General features: G+C 43.2%; 2 protein-coding genes across 2 annotated transcripts; one reads left to right on the top strand and one right to left on the bottom strand.

Annotated features, from left to right (window-relative positions):
* The first annotated feature begins 9753 nt into the window (after positions 1-9753).
* On the top strand, positions 9754-13478 carry LOC139367545 (progestin and adipoQ receptor family member 4-like). The gene is made up of 3 exons (XM_071105794.1): positions 9754-10076; positions 12191-12409; positions 12538-13478. Exons 1-3 carry the CDS (start codon positions 9911-9913, stop codon positions 12972-12974), a joined length of 822 nt encoding a protein of 273 aa, XP_070961895.1. The 5' UTR covers positions 9754-9910; the 3' UTR covers positions 12975-13478.
* Positions 13479-13656: 178 nt separating this feature from the next.
* On the bottom strand, positions 13657-18528 carry LOC139368275 (pelota mRNA surveillance and ribosome rescue factor; the record flags this gene model as incomplete). The annotated part of the gene is given in 9 exon segments (XM_071107002.1): positions 13657-14205; positions 15356-15387; positions 15554-15628; positions 16396-16467; positions 16768-16841; positions 16957-17003; positions 17261-17422; positions 17620-17680; positions 18365-18528. Coding segments are annotated over 9 exon segments (782 nt in total), but the record flags the coding sequence as incomplete, so codon positions are not given.
* Between the last annotated feature and the right edge of the window lie 555 nt (positions 18529-19083).

The raw sequence follows: 19083 nt of genomic DNA on the forward strand, positions 1-19083 counted from the left end.
GGGGTAGAAGCTGTTTAGAAGCCTCTTCAACCTAGACTTGGTGCACCAGTAGCAGAGAGAACAGTCTATGACGAGGGTGGCTGGAGTCTTTGACAATTTTTAGGTCCTTACTCTGACACCACCTGAAATATAGGTCCTGGGTGGCAGGAAGCTTGGCCCTGGTGATGTACTGGGCTGTACACACTACCACCTTCAGTGTCTTGCGGTCAGAGGCCGAGCAATTGCCATACCAGGCAGTGATGCAACCAGTCGGAATGCTCTCAATGGTGCAGCTGTAGAACCCTTTGAGGATCTGAGGACCCATGCCAAATGGGAATAGGTTTTGTCGTGCCGCTTCACGACTGTCTTGGTGTGCTTGGACCATGTTAGTGTGGTGGTGATGTGGACACCAAGGAACTTGAAGCTCTCAACCTGCTCCACTGCAGCTCCGTCGATGAGAATGGGGGCGTCTTGATCACGTTGTTCTCGGTGATCAGGCCTACCACTGATGTGTTATCTGCAAATTTAATGATGGTGTTGGAGTCGTGCTTGACCATACAGTCATTGGTGAACAAGGAGTACGTGAGTACCAGCTCGTCTGGTAGGCTTGTGTCACTGGGAAGCTCTCGGCTGTGCTTCTCTTTGTAGTCTGTAATGGTTTGCTGGCCCAGCCAAAGCCGACAAGCGTCAGAGCCGGTGTAGTACAACTCGATATTAGTCCTGTTTTGATGCTTTGCTTGTTTGATGGTTCGTCGGCGGGCATAGCAGGATTTCTTATAAGCTTCCGGGTTAGAGTCCGGCTCCTTGAAAGCGGCAGCTCTAGCCTTTAGCTCAGTGCGGATGCTGCCTGTAATCCATGGCTTCTGGTTGGGGTTTGTACGTACGGTCACTGTGGGGACGATGTCATCGATGCACTTATTGATGAGGCCAATGACAGATGTGGTGTACTCCTCAATGCCATTGGAGGAATCCCGGAACATATTCCAACCTGTGCTAGCAAAACATTCTTGTAGCTTAGCATCTGCTTCATCTGACCACTTTTTTAATTGATCTAATCACTGGTGCTTCCTGCTTTAATCAGGAGGATGGAATTATGGTCAGATTTGCCAAATGGAGGGTGAGGGAGAGCTTTGTATGCACCTCTGTGTGTGGAGTATAAGTGGTCCAAAGTTATTTTCCGTCTGGTTGCACATTTAACATGCTGATAGAAATGTGGTAAAACTGATTTAAGTTTCCCTGCATTAAAGTCCCCGGCTACTAGGAGCACCGCCTCTGGGTGAGCGTTTCCTTGTTTGCTTATGGCGGAATACAGCTCATTCAATTCTATCTTAGTGTCAGCCTTTGACTGTGATGGTATGTAAACAGCTACAAAGAATATAGATGAAAACTCGGTAGGTAATGTTGCAGCTTATCATGAGAAACTCTACCTCAGACGAGCAATAGCTCAAAATCAAATCAAAATCAAATCAAATTTTATTTGTCACATACACATGGTTAGCAGATGTTAATGCGAGTGTAGCGAAATGCTTGTGCTTCTAGTTCCGACAATGCAGTAATAACAAGTAATCTAACTAACAATTCCAAAACTACTGTCTTGTACACAGTGTAAGGGGATAAAGAATATGTACATAAGGATATATGAATGAGTGATGGTACAGAGCAGCATAGGCAAGATACAGTAGATGGTATCGAGTACAGTATGTACAAATGAGATGAGTATGTAAACAAAGTGGCATAGTTTAAAGTGGCTAGTGATACATGTATTACATAAGGATACAGTCGATGATATAGAGTACAGTATATACGTATGCATATGAGATGAATAATGTAGGGTAAGTAACATTATATAAGGTAGCATTGTTTAAAGTGGCTAGTGATATATTTACATCATTTCCCATCAATTCCCATTATTAAAGTGGCTGGAGTTGAGTCAGTGTCAGTGTGTTGGCAGCAGCCACTCAGTGTTAGTGGTGGCTGTTTAACAGTCTGATGGCCTTGAGATAGAAGCTGTTTTTCAGTCTCTCGGTCCCAGCTTTGATGCACCTGTACTGACCTCGCCTTCTGGATGATAGCGGGGTGAACAGGCAGTGGCTCGGGTGGTTGATGTCCTTGATGATCTTTATGGCCTTCCTGTGACATCAGGTGGTGTAGGTGTCCTGGAGGGCAGGTAGTTTGCCCCCGGTGATGCGTTGTGCAGACCTCACTACCCTCTGGAGAGCCTTACGGTTGAGGGCGGTGCAGTTGCCATACCAGGCGGTGATACAGCCCGCCAGGATGCTCTCGATTGTGCATCTGTAGAAGTTTGTGAGTGCTTTTGGTGACAAGCCGAATTTCTTCAGCCTCCTGAGGTTGAAGAGGCGCTGCTGCGCCTTCTTCACGATGCTGTCTGTGTGAGTGGACCAATTCAGTTTGTCTGTGATGTGTATGCCGAGGAACTTAAAACTTGCTACCCTCTCCACTACTGTTCCATCGATGTGGATAGGGGGGTGTTCCCTCTGCTGTTTCCTGAAGTCCACAATCATCTCCTTAGTTTTGTTGACGTTGAGTGTGAGGTTATTTTCCTGACACCACACTCCGAGGGCCCTCACCTCCTCCCTGTAGGCCGTCTCGTCGTTGTTGGTAATCAAGCCTACCACTGTTGTGTCGTCCGCAAACTTGATGATTGAGTTGGAGGCGTGCGTGGCCACGCAGTCGTGGGTGAACAGGGAGTACAGGAGAGGGCTCAGAACGCACCCTTGTGGGGCCCCAGTGTTGAGGATCAGCGGGGAGGAGATGTTGTTGCCTACCCTCACCACCTGGGGGCGGCCCGTCAGGAAGTCCAGTACCCAGTTGCACAGGGCGGGGTCGAGACCCAGGGTCTCGAGCTTGATGACGAGCTTGGAGGGTACTATGGTGTTGAATGCCGAGCTGTAGTCGATGAACAGCATTCTCACATAGGTATTCCTCTTGTCCAGATGGGTTAGGGCAGTGTGCAGTGTGGTTGAGATTGCATCGTCTGTGGACCTATTTGGGCGGTAAGCAAATTGGAGTGGGTCTAGGGTGTCAGGTAGGGTGGAGGTGATATGGTCCTTGACTAGTCTCTCAAAGCACTTCATGATGACGGATGTGAGTGCTACGGGGCGGTAGTCGTTTAGCTCAGTTACCTTAGCTTTCTTGGGAACAGGAACAATGGTGGCCCTCTTGAAGCATGTGGGAACAGCAGACTGGTATAGGGATTGATTGAATATGTCCGTAAACACACCGGCCAGCTGGTCTGCGCATGCTCTGAGGGCGCGGCTGGGGATGCCGTCTGGGCCTGCAGCCTTGCGAGGGTTAACACGTTTAAATGTCTTACTCACCTCGGCTGCAGTGAAGGAGAGACCGCATGTTTTCGTTGCAGGCCGTGTCAGTGGCACTGTATTGTCCTCAAAGCGGGCAAAAAAGTTATTTAGTCTGCCTGGGAGCAAGACATCCTGGTCCGTGACTGGGCTGGATTTCTTCCTGTAGTCCGTGATTGACTGTAGACCCTGCCACATGCCTCTTGTGTCTGAGCCGTTGAATTGAGATTCTACTTTGTCTCTGTACTGGCGCTTAGCTTGTTTGATAGCCTTGCGGAGGGAATAGCTGCACTGTTTGTATTCGGTCATGTTACCAGACACCTTGCCCTGATTAAAAGCAGTGGTTCGCGCTTTCAGTTTCACACGAATGCTGCCATCAATCCACGGTTTCTGGTTAGGGAATGTTTTAATCGTTGCTATGGGAACGACATCTTCAACGCACGTTCTAATGAACTCGCACACCGAACAGCGTATTCGTCAATGTTGTTATCTGACGCAATACGAAACATCTCCCAGTCCACGTGATGGGAGCAGTCTTGGAGTGTGGAGTCAGCTTGGTCGGACCAGCGTTGGACAGACCTCAGCGTGGGAGCCTCTTGTTTTAGTTTCTGTCTGTAGGCAGGGATCAACAAAATGGAGTCGTGGTCAGCTTTTCCGAAAGGGGGGCGGGGCAGGGCCTTATATGCGTCGCGGAAGTTAGAGTAACAATGATCCAAGGTCTTTCCTCCCCTGGTTGCACAATCAATATGCTGATAAAATTTGGGGAGTCTTGTTTTCAGATTAGCCTTGTTAAAATCCCCAGCTACAATGAATGCAGCCTCCGGATAAATCGTTTCCAGTTTGCAGAGAGTTAAATAAAGTTCGTTCAGAGCCATCGATGTGTCTGCTTGGGGGGGGATATATACGGCTGTGATTATAATCGAAGAGAATTCTCTTGGTAGATAATGCGGTCTACATTTGATTGTGAGGAATTCTAAATCAGGTGAACAGAAGGATTTGAGTTCCTGTATGTTTCTTTCATCACACCATGTCACGTTGGCCATGAGGCATACGCCCCCGCCCCTCTTCTTACCAGAAAGATGTTTGTTTCTGTCAGCTCAAGACTTCCTTAGATATCGTACACCAGCTGTTGTTTACAAACATGCATAGACCGCCACCCCTTGTCTTACCAGATGCCTCTGTTCTATCCTGCCGGTACATCGTATAACCAGTATGTTGATATTGTCGTCGTTCAGCCACGACTCCGTGAAGCGTAAGATGTTACAGTTTTTAATGTCCCATTGGTAGTTTAATCTTCCCAATAACACCTCCATTTATTTGTCCAATGATTGCATGTTTGCTAGCAGAATTGAGGGGAGTGGGGGTTTATTCGATCACCTCTGACTCCTCAGAAGGCAGCCCGCCCTCCGGCCTCTCTTTCTCCGCCTCCTCTTTAAGCAGATCACTGGGGTCGGGGCCTGTTCCCGAGGGAGCCGTATATCCTCGGGCTCGTCAGAGTCGTGAAATAAGAAAAAGGGTTCTGCTAGTCCGTTGTAAGTAATCGCAGTCCTGATGGTTGAGGTCGCGGGATTGTGGAGGCCAGGTCATCTGATGCAGCACTACATCACTCCTTCTTAGTAGCATCTCAGTGCAAATGATAGTCCCACTATGCCCAAACCAGATGGGATGGCGTATCACTGCAGAATGCCTTGAATTCGAAATAAATCAGACAATGTCACCAGCAAAGCACCCCCACACCATAACACCTCCTCCTCCATACTTTACGTTGGGAAATACACATGCGGAGATAATCTGTTCACCCACACCGCGTCTCGCAAAGACATGGCCTCTGGAACCAAAAATCTCAAATTCAGACCAAAGACAAATTCCCACCGGTTTAATGTTCATTGCTCGTGTTTCTTGGCCCAACCAAGTCTTCCTCTCATTGGTGTCCTTGTGGTTTCTTTGCAGCAATTTGACCATGAAAGCCTGCTTCACGCAGTCTCCTCTGAAAAGTTGATGTTGAGATGTGTCTGTTACTTGAACTCTGTGAAGCATTTATTTGGGCTGTAATTTCTGACGCTGCTAAATCTAATGAACTTATTCTCTGCAGCAGAGGTAACTCTGGGTCTTCCATTCCTGTGGCGGTCCTCATGAGAGCCAGTTTCATCATAGCGCTTGAATGTTTTTGCGACTGCAACAAACTTTCAAAGTTCTTAATGTTCCGTATTGACTGACCTTCATGTCTTAAAGTAATGATGGACTGTCATTTCTCTTTGCTTATTTGAGCTGTTCTTGCCATAATATGGACTTAGCCCTATTTGGTAAAAGACCATCTTCTGTATACCACCCCTATCTTGTCACAACACAACTGATTGGCTGAAAAGTACATATGAACTTTTAACAAGGCACACCTGTTAATTGAAATGCATTCCAAGTGACTACCTCATGAAGCTAGTTGAGCGAATGCCAAGAGTGTGCAAAGCTGTCATCAAGGAAAAGGGTGGCTATTTGAAGAATCTCAAATAACACATATGAAATATATTTTATATTTCATAGTTTTGATGTCTTGACTATTGTTCTACAATGTAGATAATAGTAAAAATAAAGAAAAACCCTTGAATGAGTAGGCGTTGTAAAGCTTTTGACAGGTAGTGTACGTGAAATGGCAAATATAAAGCAAATTTATGCCACTTTCAATGGACAAGTTATAGAGGGCCCTAATATTGTAACCATTGAGTGGATTCTGTCAAATTGTGCAGGATAAACTCATAGAGTGCCTGCCTTTTATAGGACATAAGCTTGCTTCCTACAGTATAATGAAATGCATAGTATCATACAGGATTCCAATATATAACTGTTGTCATCATTGTAAGTAAACTCAGCAAAAAAAGAAACATCCCTTTTTCAGGACCCTGTCTTTCAAAGATAATTTGTAAAAATCCAAAGAACTTCACAGATCGTCATTGTAAAGGGTTTAAACACTGTTTCCCATGCTTGTTCAATGAACCATAAACAATTAATAAACATGCACCTGTGGAACGGTCGTTAAGACACTAACTGCTTACAGACGATAGGCAATTAAAGTCACAGTTATGAACACTTAGGACACTATAAAGAGGCGTTTCTACTGACTCTGAAAAACACCAAAAGAAAGATGCCCAGGGTCCCTGCTCATCTGTGTGAATGTGCCTTAGGCATGCTGCAAGGAGGCATGAGGATTGCAGATGTGGCCACAGTCCGTACTGTGAGATGCCTAAGACAGCGCGACAGGGTGACAGGACGAACAGCTGATCATCCTTGCAGTGGCAGACCACGTGTAACAACACCTGCACAGGATCGGTACATCCCAACATCTCACCAGCGGGACAGGTACAGGATGGCAACAACAACTGCCCGAGTTACACCGGGAACGCACAATCCCTCCGTCAGTGCTCAGACTATCCACAATAGGCTGAGAGAGGCTGGACTGAGGCCTGTTGTAATGCATGTTCTCACCAGACATCACCGGCAACAACATTGCCTATGGTCACAAACCCACCGTCGCTGGACCAGACAGGACTGGCGAAAAGTGCTCTTCTTTGATGATGGTCGGATTCACGTTTATCGTTGAAGGAATGACCGTTACACCAAGGCCTGTTCTCTGGAGTGGGATCGATTTGGAGGTGGAGGGTCCGTTATGGTCTGGGGCGGTGTATCACAGCATCATCGGACTGAGCTTGTTGTCATTGCAGGCAATCTCAACACTGTGCGTTACAGGGAAGACATCCTCCTCCCTCATGTGGTACCCTTCCTGCAGGCTCATCCTGACATGACCATCCAGCATGACAATGCCACCAGCCATACTGCTCGATCTGTGAGTGATTTCATGCAAGACAGGAATGTCAGTGTTCTGTATTGGCCAGCGAAAAGCCCGGATCTCAATCCTGTTGAGCACGTCTGGGACCTGTTGATCGGAGGGTGAGGGCTAGGGCCATTCCCCCCCTAGAAATGTCTGGGAACTTGCAAGTGCCTTGGTGGAAGAGTGGGGTAACATCTCACAGCAAGAACGGGCAAATCTGATGCAGTCCATGAGGAGGAGATGCACTGCAGTACTTAATGCAGCTGGTGGCCACACCAGATACTGACTGTTACTTTTGATTTTGATCCCCCCTTTGTTCAGGGACACAATTGTAACGGTCTTGTGGTGAAGTAGAGGCGGACCAAAAAGCAGCGCGATTATATTGATTCATGTTTAATAACAAAAAGGATAAACATGAACACTACAAAACAACAAATGTGGAAAACCAAAAACAGCCCTGTCTGGTGCAAAACACAGAGACAGGAACAATCACCCACAAACACACAGTGAAACCCAGGCTACCTAAGTATGATTCTCAATCAGAGACAACTAATGACACCTGCCTCTGATTGAGAACCATACTAGGCCGAAACATAGAAATACCCCAAAACATAGAAAAACAAACAGACTGCCCACCCAACTCACGCCCTGACCATACTAAATAAATACAAAACAAAGGAAATAAAGGTCAGAACGTGACAACAATATTCCATTTCTGTTAGTCACATGTCTGTGGAACTTGTTCAGTTTGTCTCAGTTGTTGAATCTTGTAATGTTCATACAAATATTTACACATGTTAAGTTTGCTCAAAATAGACACAGTTGACAGTGAGAGGATGTTTATTTTTTTGCTGAGGTCATAAGTAATTTTACCCTGTTTGTCTGACATGCATGTCTCAGTTCCTATTGGTATTTTTAGTAGAAGAACTTAAAATGCATGATCACGCATGCATAGCCGCGGGAAGTAGGCGTGCTGACTGCAGATAATTACATATATTTTTCATTATTATTAAAAATAAGTGTCCACAAAATTTGTGAACTGGCCTTCATTACTCCTTACTTTATTACTCCTGACATGACTTTATTACCCCATCGACAGGACCCCTAACCCAAAACATCTTCCCGCAGCCATGCACACGTTCAACCAAGGAATTTAAGTTATTGAAAGATTCTGTTGAAGTGTTGGCATTGCCATGCCAGCTTTTGTGAGGGACACTGTCTGCATTTCCCCTCTGGATATATTTAAAGAGCCGTGTTATTATGTCATCAAGCATACAAACGTCTGTGTCTTTGAGTGGTTATCTTGGGCAGATAAGAGAGAGATTGATATGAAATTGTCTTCTTTTTTTCTATACTTTTTCCTTTTATTTTCAGGAGGTGCAAAGGAGAAGAAATATGAATTAACAGGATTCTTTGGGAATAGTGGATACTAAGGTAAAACATTAAAGGTAGACTAAACGTGTCCTATAGATGATCCTATAGATTTGAAATATTAGGCAGTATGAATATGAATTGTGTTGACCACTTTCTCTCCCTCTTGTCTTTCTCCTCGTAGGTTGACCAGGGTGACTGACGGTGGCCATTCACAGCATTTAACTTCACTAGATTGTTTTTACATTGCTGTTGTTGTTGTATATTTGTTTTAATTCCCTTTTTAATTGATCTCTAGTTTTTGTATAATTATTCATATCTCCCTGTCCATGCCAAACCAGTCCTGCCTGACATATTTTTTTTATCATTTTCATGCCATGTCTGTAATATCACTAGAACTAAGAAAACACACATTTAAGTCTTGTTAGGGCATACCTTCTTTGTAGTTTATATTTTCTACAAATGTATCTTGATTATGTGTCTGTCTTATTTCATTTCGTAACCACCTGTCTTACTCCACTTACTGGATAAGGTGAATCATGTTTTGAGAGTTTGTGTGCTACAAATATTTAATGTGTTGATTGAATCAGTCCAGTTTTTGTCTGCATAGTTTTATAAACTCAAACTCAAACAAATGTATTTTGTATGGGAAAGTTTTTTTTTTTATTTTTTTACCTGTGGCAAACACCTGTATATTTTTGGACAGTTTTGATGGAATAAAAACAGACTGGAAATACCATCAGTGTGGCAAAAGTTTATTTTATGCATGTATTTATTTTTTATCTTTCAAGATGTGATGTCATTGCTTTCAAACAATATCTTGTTGGTGTAATAGGTGGTAGTGTGTTTGAGCAGTGCTGCAGGTTGCCCATCGTGAAATGGCCTGTGCCACATTTACCATAGCTTCTTTATTAAAGCATCTTTATCCCAACTATTCCTCATACTCATTAAGGTGGTGCAATCCCTAGATTAGCCACTGAAATGACAGTACTGTAGAGCAAGAGCATTAGAATATACTGTGCATGCAGCCTACAAACTCCACAACAAACAGACAAATTGAGGAGAATGTTGAGTAGAGGCTTGGTGGCAAACAGGTATATGACATTGAAATAGTGAGCAGAGCACACCGCACACAGCTTTCCAGTGAGGATTACACCAGATTTAACCCTATGAATAACAGTGATTGCTGATTGGTCACACAGAAAGCATGCCACTCTGTGAGCTCAACAGGTCGCTTGCTAAGAAGTTCAGTACCTGTTCCAAGGATGAGATTCGTGCCGACATTATCCTGCCAACTATCCTGCTTGACTTGACAATGTATGTGCCTAAAGTTCTTACTGGAGACTCTTTCAGGATATATGTATATTGCACGATCAACTGATGTCCTGTAAACTCAGGGGGACATTGGCTGGAGAAAGCCACCATGGCTTGCTTACATGGACCACGGCTACTGAATTTGGAGAAAACCCCTCCTCATCTTCAGTTCAATGACTTGATCCTGACGGGCTACCGGCCAATTTCAACCTTTCAGGGGTGCATCAGAAGCTTGTTCTACTTGCACAATGAATTTGGTAACATTTATACCCATGGTAAGTATACGGCCCCTACCGTTGATATATGAACTGGCATAGTTTATTGATAATTTACACTTCAGAATAACTCATGAATGTCTCATTATAAATGCGTTTATATATATCTAAATGATTATACATATATAACTGATAATTGTAACGCTTATACATTTTCATGTTTACAAAAAAATGTATGAAATACTAATTGATTTATTGTTGATACTATTTACAAAGTGTATTCACGATTAATAATTCAATATAAAGTGTTATCTATGGTTCTCCTGTTTTTTTTAAACTAAATTGTCTCATCTCATGTGTATTATGTATTTAATGTATAGTCTAAGTATGTAGTCTTTATAGGCTAGTAGATGTCTTACTACACCAGTAATGAAATTGTTAACAGCTGCAAGTTTGAAAAATAGGCCACTTTGGGCTACTCTCACTTATGGGCCATTTACAAGCATACCGGTACTTTACAAGTATGTGTAAAGAGACAAGGATATGGGGGATTACTGGTAATCTGTCCTTGTCCTGGATATATTGCATTAGTAATTGGCCTTGGAGTTGTATGATTGACCCATTAAAGTGGTAAAAATAGTCAAAACACTTTTCTATCTTTGGCAACAACTCTCAATAGGCTATGCATGAAACTTGAAAGATGCACCAAAAAAAATAGGAATGATTATTTTGTACATTTTGTTTGTATGATTATTTTCCACTCTCTCAGACACCCTACAACCCTACAACTGAGATGTGCATAATGCTATGCAATGCATAACATTGCAGAACATTCGTAGTTTAAGCACGTGCAGCTATGCACCCTTGAACTAAGTGTGGCAGCCTCTATGATGTGACTCCTCCTTGGATATCCTCTGTAGCTAAGCACATTAACACTAACTCTAACTCAGGAGGGGATTAGCATAGGAGAGTTGCTCAGCAGGCTGCAATACACCTGTGAGAGAGACTTCAGAGAAATGCAATGGTGTTGGACAAAACAAACTGCAGGGCTATTATACTATGAGGGCCATTTCAAGGACACAGAGTAAGCCTTTATCTGGTGTACTCCCCTGCATGTACTGGTACCAATATACCTGACCTAGACTGTGTTGAATCCACTGTGCCTCCATCTTGGTACTCCTCCTAAAAAATATTTTGGAAGGTATATAAATGCATTTATTAATGTCAACATTAGTTTTTGCCACATTGACTCTATTACAGACACCTTAATGTATACTTTTAAATTATATTATGTGAGCTAAACATAAAAATGAAATGAAAACAAAATCACACTTTTTTTTAGATTCATGTCCCCACTACAACAAAACATTATTAAATACATGTCATCTTTACCTTGAAAGATTGAATTGAAATACCATAGAATTCAGATACTGTAGAATGTGCCAGACCATGCCCATGTGGATGTTCAATGGTTAGTAGTGGCCATGTTGTTTTAGGTGCTAGCCTGAAAAACATTGCATTGAGAGAATTTGGTCCATAGAGGCCATGTTTTAGGTTTTGTGCAAATCGGTCATTCGGTGCAAGAGGAGTAGCGTTTTAAGTGTTTTTCACAAATTCAAAATGGCTGGAAAATCCATCACCTTATGGGACCTAGAGGCAAATTGTTTCTTGTGAGGAGAGGGACATATGTACAACATTTTATGACTCTAGGGGAGAATCCCAGTTGCATACTCCTCACGTCCTCTCTCCTCACCTCCTCAAAACAGGACTTCTGTCTTTCTCATTCAGTGGGTTTTGAGAAGGAGAAAGGACACAATGAGTATTGAGATTCTCCCTAGGTCTCATGGGGTGAAGGCCGTGACCTTTCAAAGTTTTCATCTTAAATTGCTTGTTATAGCACCACCATGTGGCCAATTTACATGGCACTGCTTGACAAGATGTTGCCCTTTACCTTTTTTGCAAAGTATCAACCTTGTAGGCCTTACCATCTCACAGTAGTTTGAATTTGTGTGAATTTGCCCTTATGGAATAATAATAATAATAATGAACCCCAGCAAATACAATAAGGTTTCTTGCAGATTTGCTGCTTGAACCTCTAATTAGCAAAGCATGGCAAAATAAGAGTCTAGACTTCAAAAGTCTATCAATACTGAGATCTCCCTCCATCCATCCAGGAATCCCATTCTTCTGTTTCCTTGTGCTGCTGCCACTTAACATCCCCTGGTCCGAGGTGGAGCAAACGTGGATGTGTGTGTTCCACTACCTTGCCTGCCTGTCCCCCACCGTGGGCTCAGTGCTTTACCACACCTTCATGAACCATGAGGGCGGGGAGCCCATCTACGACACACTCCTTTCCCTTGACATGGTGGGAGTCTGCCTGGTCAACACCTTGGGTAGGTAAAGTCAGATTCCAGATCAGTTGTTTGAAATATGTTTGAAAACGTATCCTTCCTTCCTATTCTCATCACACAGTCACTCACACATCCATCTTCATTGACTCTCCTGTTTCTGTGTCAACCAGGATGCCTGCCCATCATCTATATCACCCTGATGTGCTACCCTGGCACTTGCATCCTGGCCCTCCTGACCTACAGCCTAATCTCAGCCTGGGGCATCCTCTGTGCCACCACAGCGCGTAGCAACTATGGGCGCCTTCGCGCTTTCATCTGGCAGGCCCTCTTCCGTGTGCTCCTCTTCCTATTCCGTTGGCTGGGCGACGGTGTAGGCAGCCCAGCTTCGCTGCGCCTCTTCTTCACCATGGACATGCTGGCTATCATGGGTGGCCTGGTGAACCTTAGCCGGGTGCCCGAGCGTTTTAGCCCAGGCCTCTTCGACTACTGGTGCAACAGCCACCAGATAATGCACGTGCTGGTGATCTGCTCCATTATCTACATGCACTGGGGGATGCTGGAGGATTTAGCCTGGATTAAGACGTTCCAGTGTCCGGTGTTGGAGTGAGGGACAGAGAACAAATAGGGCTGGGGCGTAGGATGAGGGGTGGGTAGGAGTGACCATAAAAATAGAATGACCAGAATGGACAGCCCCATTCAAGTCTATGTTCGGTGATGGGTGGACTGGCAGCCATATTGAATGTACTTACCGATAAGTACACATTAACATTTCTGTGGTCTGAGGGGCTATAAACCTTCTCGTAAATTATATTTCTATGGGTGACGAGAGAGTGAAATTAATGTTTTAACATGCACTTTAGGACTAGCTGCTGAAATTACTGTAAGGATTACGATTGATTCACTGTCCATTTTGAAATATTCACCCCCGTACAGCAGAAGAATGTAGGGATAAGAATCGATTGGTGCTATTAATGATGGACGTCGGGGAATTGTTGTTTTGCTTTTGAACCCAAATTTCAGTGTTATTACTTTGCAATGAGATGGACACACATCTACACGATTCTGTATCAGTTAAAATGCAGTTGGCCTTTGCCTCCAGTGACCAACATACATTTTTCAATGAAAAGGATTGCAATAAATTAAATAAATATATATTTCTATCTCCTGTTTCCAGTAATACTCCCTTTCAGTGTTTGACCATTATAATTTTCTTGTCAGAAACAACTGTTACTGTGGCATCAAAAAGTACAAAAGTTACTACGAAAAAAACATGGCAGGACAAGAAAACGTAAGCTTTGGCAGTTTAATTGCAAGAAAGAGATATATATATATATACACTCGAAAGGAAAAATGTAGATGCAAAACTCTCATTAGAAATTAATTACACATGTTTTATCAATATTAATACACTGTACTAGCATTTTATATCAGGTGTGCATTTTCTGTGTATTTATTATTATTTGTGTTTTATTCAGACTTGGCACCAAACAAATTACAGGCTTAACCATAGCATTAATGTAAACCAGAGTTTATCTTTCAGGCTTAACATTGGTACCACTTCTACTTGTACTGCACCTTAAACCCAAAAGCATGTCAAATTCTGTGAGTATGATGATAAAGCAATAATGGTCAGGTTTTGCACTTTATGCACTCTATTGCTTCTTGCAACTTTGCGCTGTGTTCCTCACAGTTCTGCAGACTAAGAGTACCCCCAGGTCTAATTTCTCTGTTGCAGTGTGTCATTTATTCTTCATCAGAGCTGCTGTCATCCTCAGGTTCCGATAGATCAGCGATGGGGAAACGCAAGATGGCCGCCACTCCACTGAGCTGGGTCAACTCTGTACAAGGGAGAGACAGATGAGGCTGCTCAATTGTTTAAGCAAATTATACAATATTTGGTTGACAAATAATAAATATCACACACTCAATGATGCAATGCTACTCAGTAACCCTATCAGTGAAATCCACTATGGTGAGAAGAAACATTGGGTGTTTCTCAAATTGCATACAACCGTATCTCCACACTCATGCGCCGAGTGCATTCTCCGACCACATTCTTGTGAGTACGTTCTTGTGAGGAATGCATAAAAACACATTTGAGAAGCACTCGCACTCCCCCTACTGTGTTACCTTACGCTTCACCTCCCCATTCACCGAACTTTCTTCTAGCCAAGTCAATGGCAACAATAGACAAAACAAGATATATACAAAGCAAACTTCCTAATTTTCAGCTAGATATGTAAATCGTAATAATCTAGCTAGCCAGCTAGTTAAACAAGAAAATTTTTACCTAAAACTAAAGTTATGCAAGGTAGATGTATATTTTTCATAGGTAGCTACCAATTCTTCGTGGCTAGCTAGCTAGCCCTATTGACTTACAATAAACTTATCCATCCAACTAATATTATGCAAGATAGATGTCAATTGTTTGTGGGTAGCTAGCAAACAATTATTCGTAGCTACCTGGCTAGTTAACAGTACTAGTAGCTAGCCCTATTGACCCTATTATTAGCCCTATTATTATGGGCTTGCGATCTACGATACGTAGGCAGGTAAACATGCCAAAACTAACACAGCATGTATTTATTAACATATCAAGATAAAATATCGTAGTCAGGCAACATATGAAAAGTGAATAGGCAACATTTCATTCTGAAGTCAGAGTGTTTTTTCTTACGCTTAAGCTCAAATAATGGCTGCCATTTATTTCAATAAATGTTGCATCCTTTTGTACGTAGTTGCGTACAAAATACTTTCCGTTGACGTTTACGTCGATGCATGTACAAACGGAGTACTCATTTGAGAAGTGCCCTCTGTGCTCCATTTCAAATACTTTGATTTGCACTCGCACTCCGACCCTACCGTGCTCCAATTTGCATGCTCGGAGCACGGCAGTATGCATTGAGAAACACCCATGGTATACTACCAATAACACATCTGTGAAATTGGCATTGACATGTCACTGAATATGGAAGGAACAAAACTTACGTTCTCCAGATACATGAAGGCTTGAAAATATTCTGTGGAAGAAAATAAAGAGGATCAGAATGAGAGTCGAGGACATGATCACTATAAGAAACAATCATCATAATTACAGTATAACTTGTCTACAGTAGCCTATCATATTTTTTTTTACTCATCATATTTTCACCATTATCATCGTTTCTCTTTCCTGCCTATCCCTACCTCACGGTTCCACCATTGTCTCTCACGTTGTCCACCAGCCGTACGTATCTACTCCGTGTGGCCACATCCTGGTGCCTGGGGACAGAGACATCCAAATGAAATTAACAACATGCACAGATAAGCGACGACACCCCCTCACAGCTCATCTTCTCGCTGCCTGCTCTTTCCATGACATAGACTGACCAGGTGAAAGCTATGATCCCTTATTGATGTCACTTGTTAAATCCACTTCAATTTGTGTAGATGAAGGGGAGGAGACATGTTAAAAGAACCATTTTATTAAAGCTTTGAGACAATTGAGACGTGTTGTGTATGTGTGCCATTCAGAGGGTGAATGGACAAGACAAAAGATTTAAGTGCCTTTGAAAGGTTTATGGCAGTAGGTGCAGCCCCCCTGGATTGAGTGTGTCAAGAACTGAAATGCTGCTGGGTTTTTCACGCTCAACAGTTTCCCGTGTCTATCAAGAATGGTCCACCACCCAAAGGACATCCAGTCAACTTGATACAACTGTTGGAAGCATTGGAGTCAACTTGAAGAAGTCATTCCCCAACAAATTGAGGCTGTTCTGGGGACAATTCAATATTAAGAAGGTGTTGCTAATGTTTTGTACACTCTGTGTAAGTCTACTTATCTTTTTTTTCTTTTTTTCTGGAGGGAACTTTGGTTGTGGCATTCGAGTTAGGTTATAAACACATATGAGCACAACTCACACATGACAGATGCACATGCATTGTATGTGTAGGTCTCTATCCTCACTTTCTCAAATATTTATATAAAACACACACAAAATACAACATTTTCCCCCACAGAAATCCAGATATAATTCCATAAAACTACATACCTGAAGAGCTTATCGCTAATCAACAAGATGTCAATAGCCAGTGATTCGGAAGCTTTCTCCACGTGAGCCAACCTGCAACATCAAGTGAATAGAAAGGTGTTTAGTAGTGGTGGAACACGAGGACTCTCAATGTCATAGTCAGTCATTGGCATCGTGTTCAGTAGGGCACACCGTAGCAAAACGTTTTGCAACGGAAAACATGTTCTTATTAGCCTAATTCAGATTTTAGCTCAAAGAAAGAAAACAAACCAAAACAGGGAGGGACCATCTAGACGTGTCCAACAACGTACATTTTCGTTTTCTGTCGCCAAACGGTATAAACTGTTTTTGCTGTATGCCCTAATGAACACGACCACGGTCTCTCTCTCTCACCCATAGAAGGCTCTATCGGGCTCATGTTTTAGCATCTTGTAGAAGTCCTCCAGGGCTTTCACCTCCCCTGCTGCCTGTGAGTCACAGAGAAGACAAAGCATGAATAAACTGCAGTGTTCCTATTGAAAGGACCACGCAGCTGGATTAATAGACTATTAGTAGGATTAATAGACTAAATGGGACACTCGCCTTGGTATCAGACAATCTAGCCGTGACAGCTGGATCGCATAGAATCTCTGCAGGAAAAAAAAACAACCCAGTAAGCATTGCCCCACAGAAAAGGAAGAAATATCAAAACAACATTCTGAAATAAAATAAACATAAATAACACATTACTTAAAGTTGAAAGGTATATGTATTATTCCATCTTATAAGCATGATAATAAGATATAAGGGGTTACAGATGCTTATAGCAATTCTTACAATGCATTACAACCACATTAATAATGCATTGTAATAATACATTGTAACGTTATCAAAACATGTTCCCTACCTTTTAGGGAGTATTTGTGTCCCGAGGAGGAATGGACTAACATGAACTTGGGCCTATTCTCCAGCAGAATCTTGGAGTCTTGTCGGACTGCTTCTCTGAAGAGGTAGGACATGAACTGGTCCTTCACAAACCCTGGACTGGCCACGAGTATACACTTCACCACTGACACATAAAAGACAGAGGACCAGAGTGAGAAAGAGGTGATATTAGGTAAAAGGTGAGTAGGTGTGTAGGGGGAGCGACCGTCACGTGATCTAAATCTGCCCCATTTCACAGGCCAGATGATGCCTGCTTAATCAGCCCTGAGTTGTGTTCAGTAGGGAGTTTCACCATGAAGGGGGATATCCTAGAGGACCCACCGTCAAAGTTGATATGTCTGAGGATCCCCTGCATCACTGCCTCATAGAACCTATCCAGGGCCTGAGAAAGGGAAAGAACCCATTAGGAAACCAAACCCTTGCACATACTGATTGTTAAGACGCTTACACACAGGAAAATAAAATACAGCCGCCTCCATTGGTTTCTATGTAAAGCTGGCAGCAGGTTTGCCTCCCACCCTGGCGAGAGCGGAACAGGGAGGGACGGCAGCTGCCGCCAAGGGCACGCGAGGTACATGCTTCTCTTCCACTCCAGTTAAACACTTTCATCTTCTCGTGCTGGGTGCAGCTGCCTCTCCTCTTGCGAGGGATGGTTGCCCCCACCTCAGGCCCTTAGTAGGGTCATAGCAGGGGTCACCAGCACCAGGTTGGCCAGACTCTCATGCATCACCAAGGCTAATTACTTTTGTATTACCATAGAATAGTCAATATGGCAATATACCATGTCATACGGATTTCAAATACTTCCAGGAACACTCAAATGGCAACCACTCACTGATGGTAGAACTGTAGTATGGCGTATGATCATTGTTCTGTGTTTGTTCCAAATATGACAACAACCATAGTTGGCTACACAGCACAGATAGATCTGGGACCAGACTAGGATTATGTAGCATAGTTATAGTGTAACAGAGAGTTAGATTTGCAGCATGCCACTAGTGCCGACTTTGGCAGCTCCCTGTCTGTAAGCCCCGATGAATGATGGGGTCATGAAGCCAATACTGACCTTCTCGTGCTGGGTGCAGCTGCCTCTCCTCTTGCGAGGAATGGTCACCTCCACCTTGGCCCTTAGTAGGGTCATAGCAGGGGTCACCAGCACCAGGTTGGCCAGACCCTCCTGCATCACCACGGCCGCTACGTCTGCCTTCTGGGTGGGGTCACACGCCTGCTCTGAGAGGGCCACAGGAAATAGAATAAGAGTTCAGGTGGCATACAGGCCTAGGTACTCAAAACAGGGTTCGCACTCTGTGGTAAATCTATTTACTTTTCCCCGACTTTCCATGTCTACAGATAAGAATTTCCATGTGACAACTTTCACACACATTAGGCAATGCAATGTACATGTTTCTGATCATTTAATGTATAAACTGTGATCCATATGAAACAATCCCTGATTTTCCATAATTGCATCAATGTATTGACTAAATTCCCCGACTTTTCCTGTCTGGAATGCGTATTTGAAAATTCCATGATATTCCTGACATTTCTCGACCAGTGGGAACCATGTCAAAACAGGTCTCAATACAGAGAACCATATGAAAGACTTAGTGAGTGGAATACCTTGAAATTCAATGATTTTGATTGACAGATTACGTACAAAACAACAAAACAGGGATTTAAGTCTTTGAGGAGCACCATCACCTCACAGGTTACAAGTACACACTAGAGGTCGACCGATTCCATAATCGGAATGGACGATTAATTAAGGCCTAATTAGGGCCGATT

Source organism: Oncorhynchus clarkii, chromosome 16 (genome assembly GCF_045791955.1).
Source record: "Oncorhynchus clarkii lewisi isolate Uvic-CL-2024 chromosome 16, UVic_Ocla_1.0, whole genome shotgun sequence".
NCBI classification, from domain to species: Eukaryota; Metazoa; Chordata; class Actinopteri; order Salmoniformes; family Salmonidae; genus Oncorhynchus; species Oncorhynchus clarkii.

Bases quoted from the DNA above. Each gene is read 5' to 3' on its own strand.
- LOC139367545 (XM_071105794.1), top strand. From the start codon at position 9,911: ATGGCTTGCTTACATGGACCACGGCTACTGAATTTGGAGAAAACCCCT. The intron at 10,077-12,190 runs GTAAGTATACGG...CCATCCATCCAG, and splicing joins TGGTAACATTTATACCCATG to GAATCCCATTCTTCTGTTTC. The intron at 12,410-12,537 runs GTAGGTAAAGTC...TGTGTCAACCAG, and splicing joins CTGCCTGGTCAACACCTTGG to GATGCCTGCCCATCATCTAT.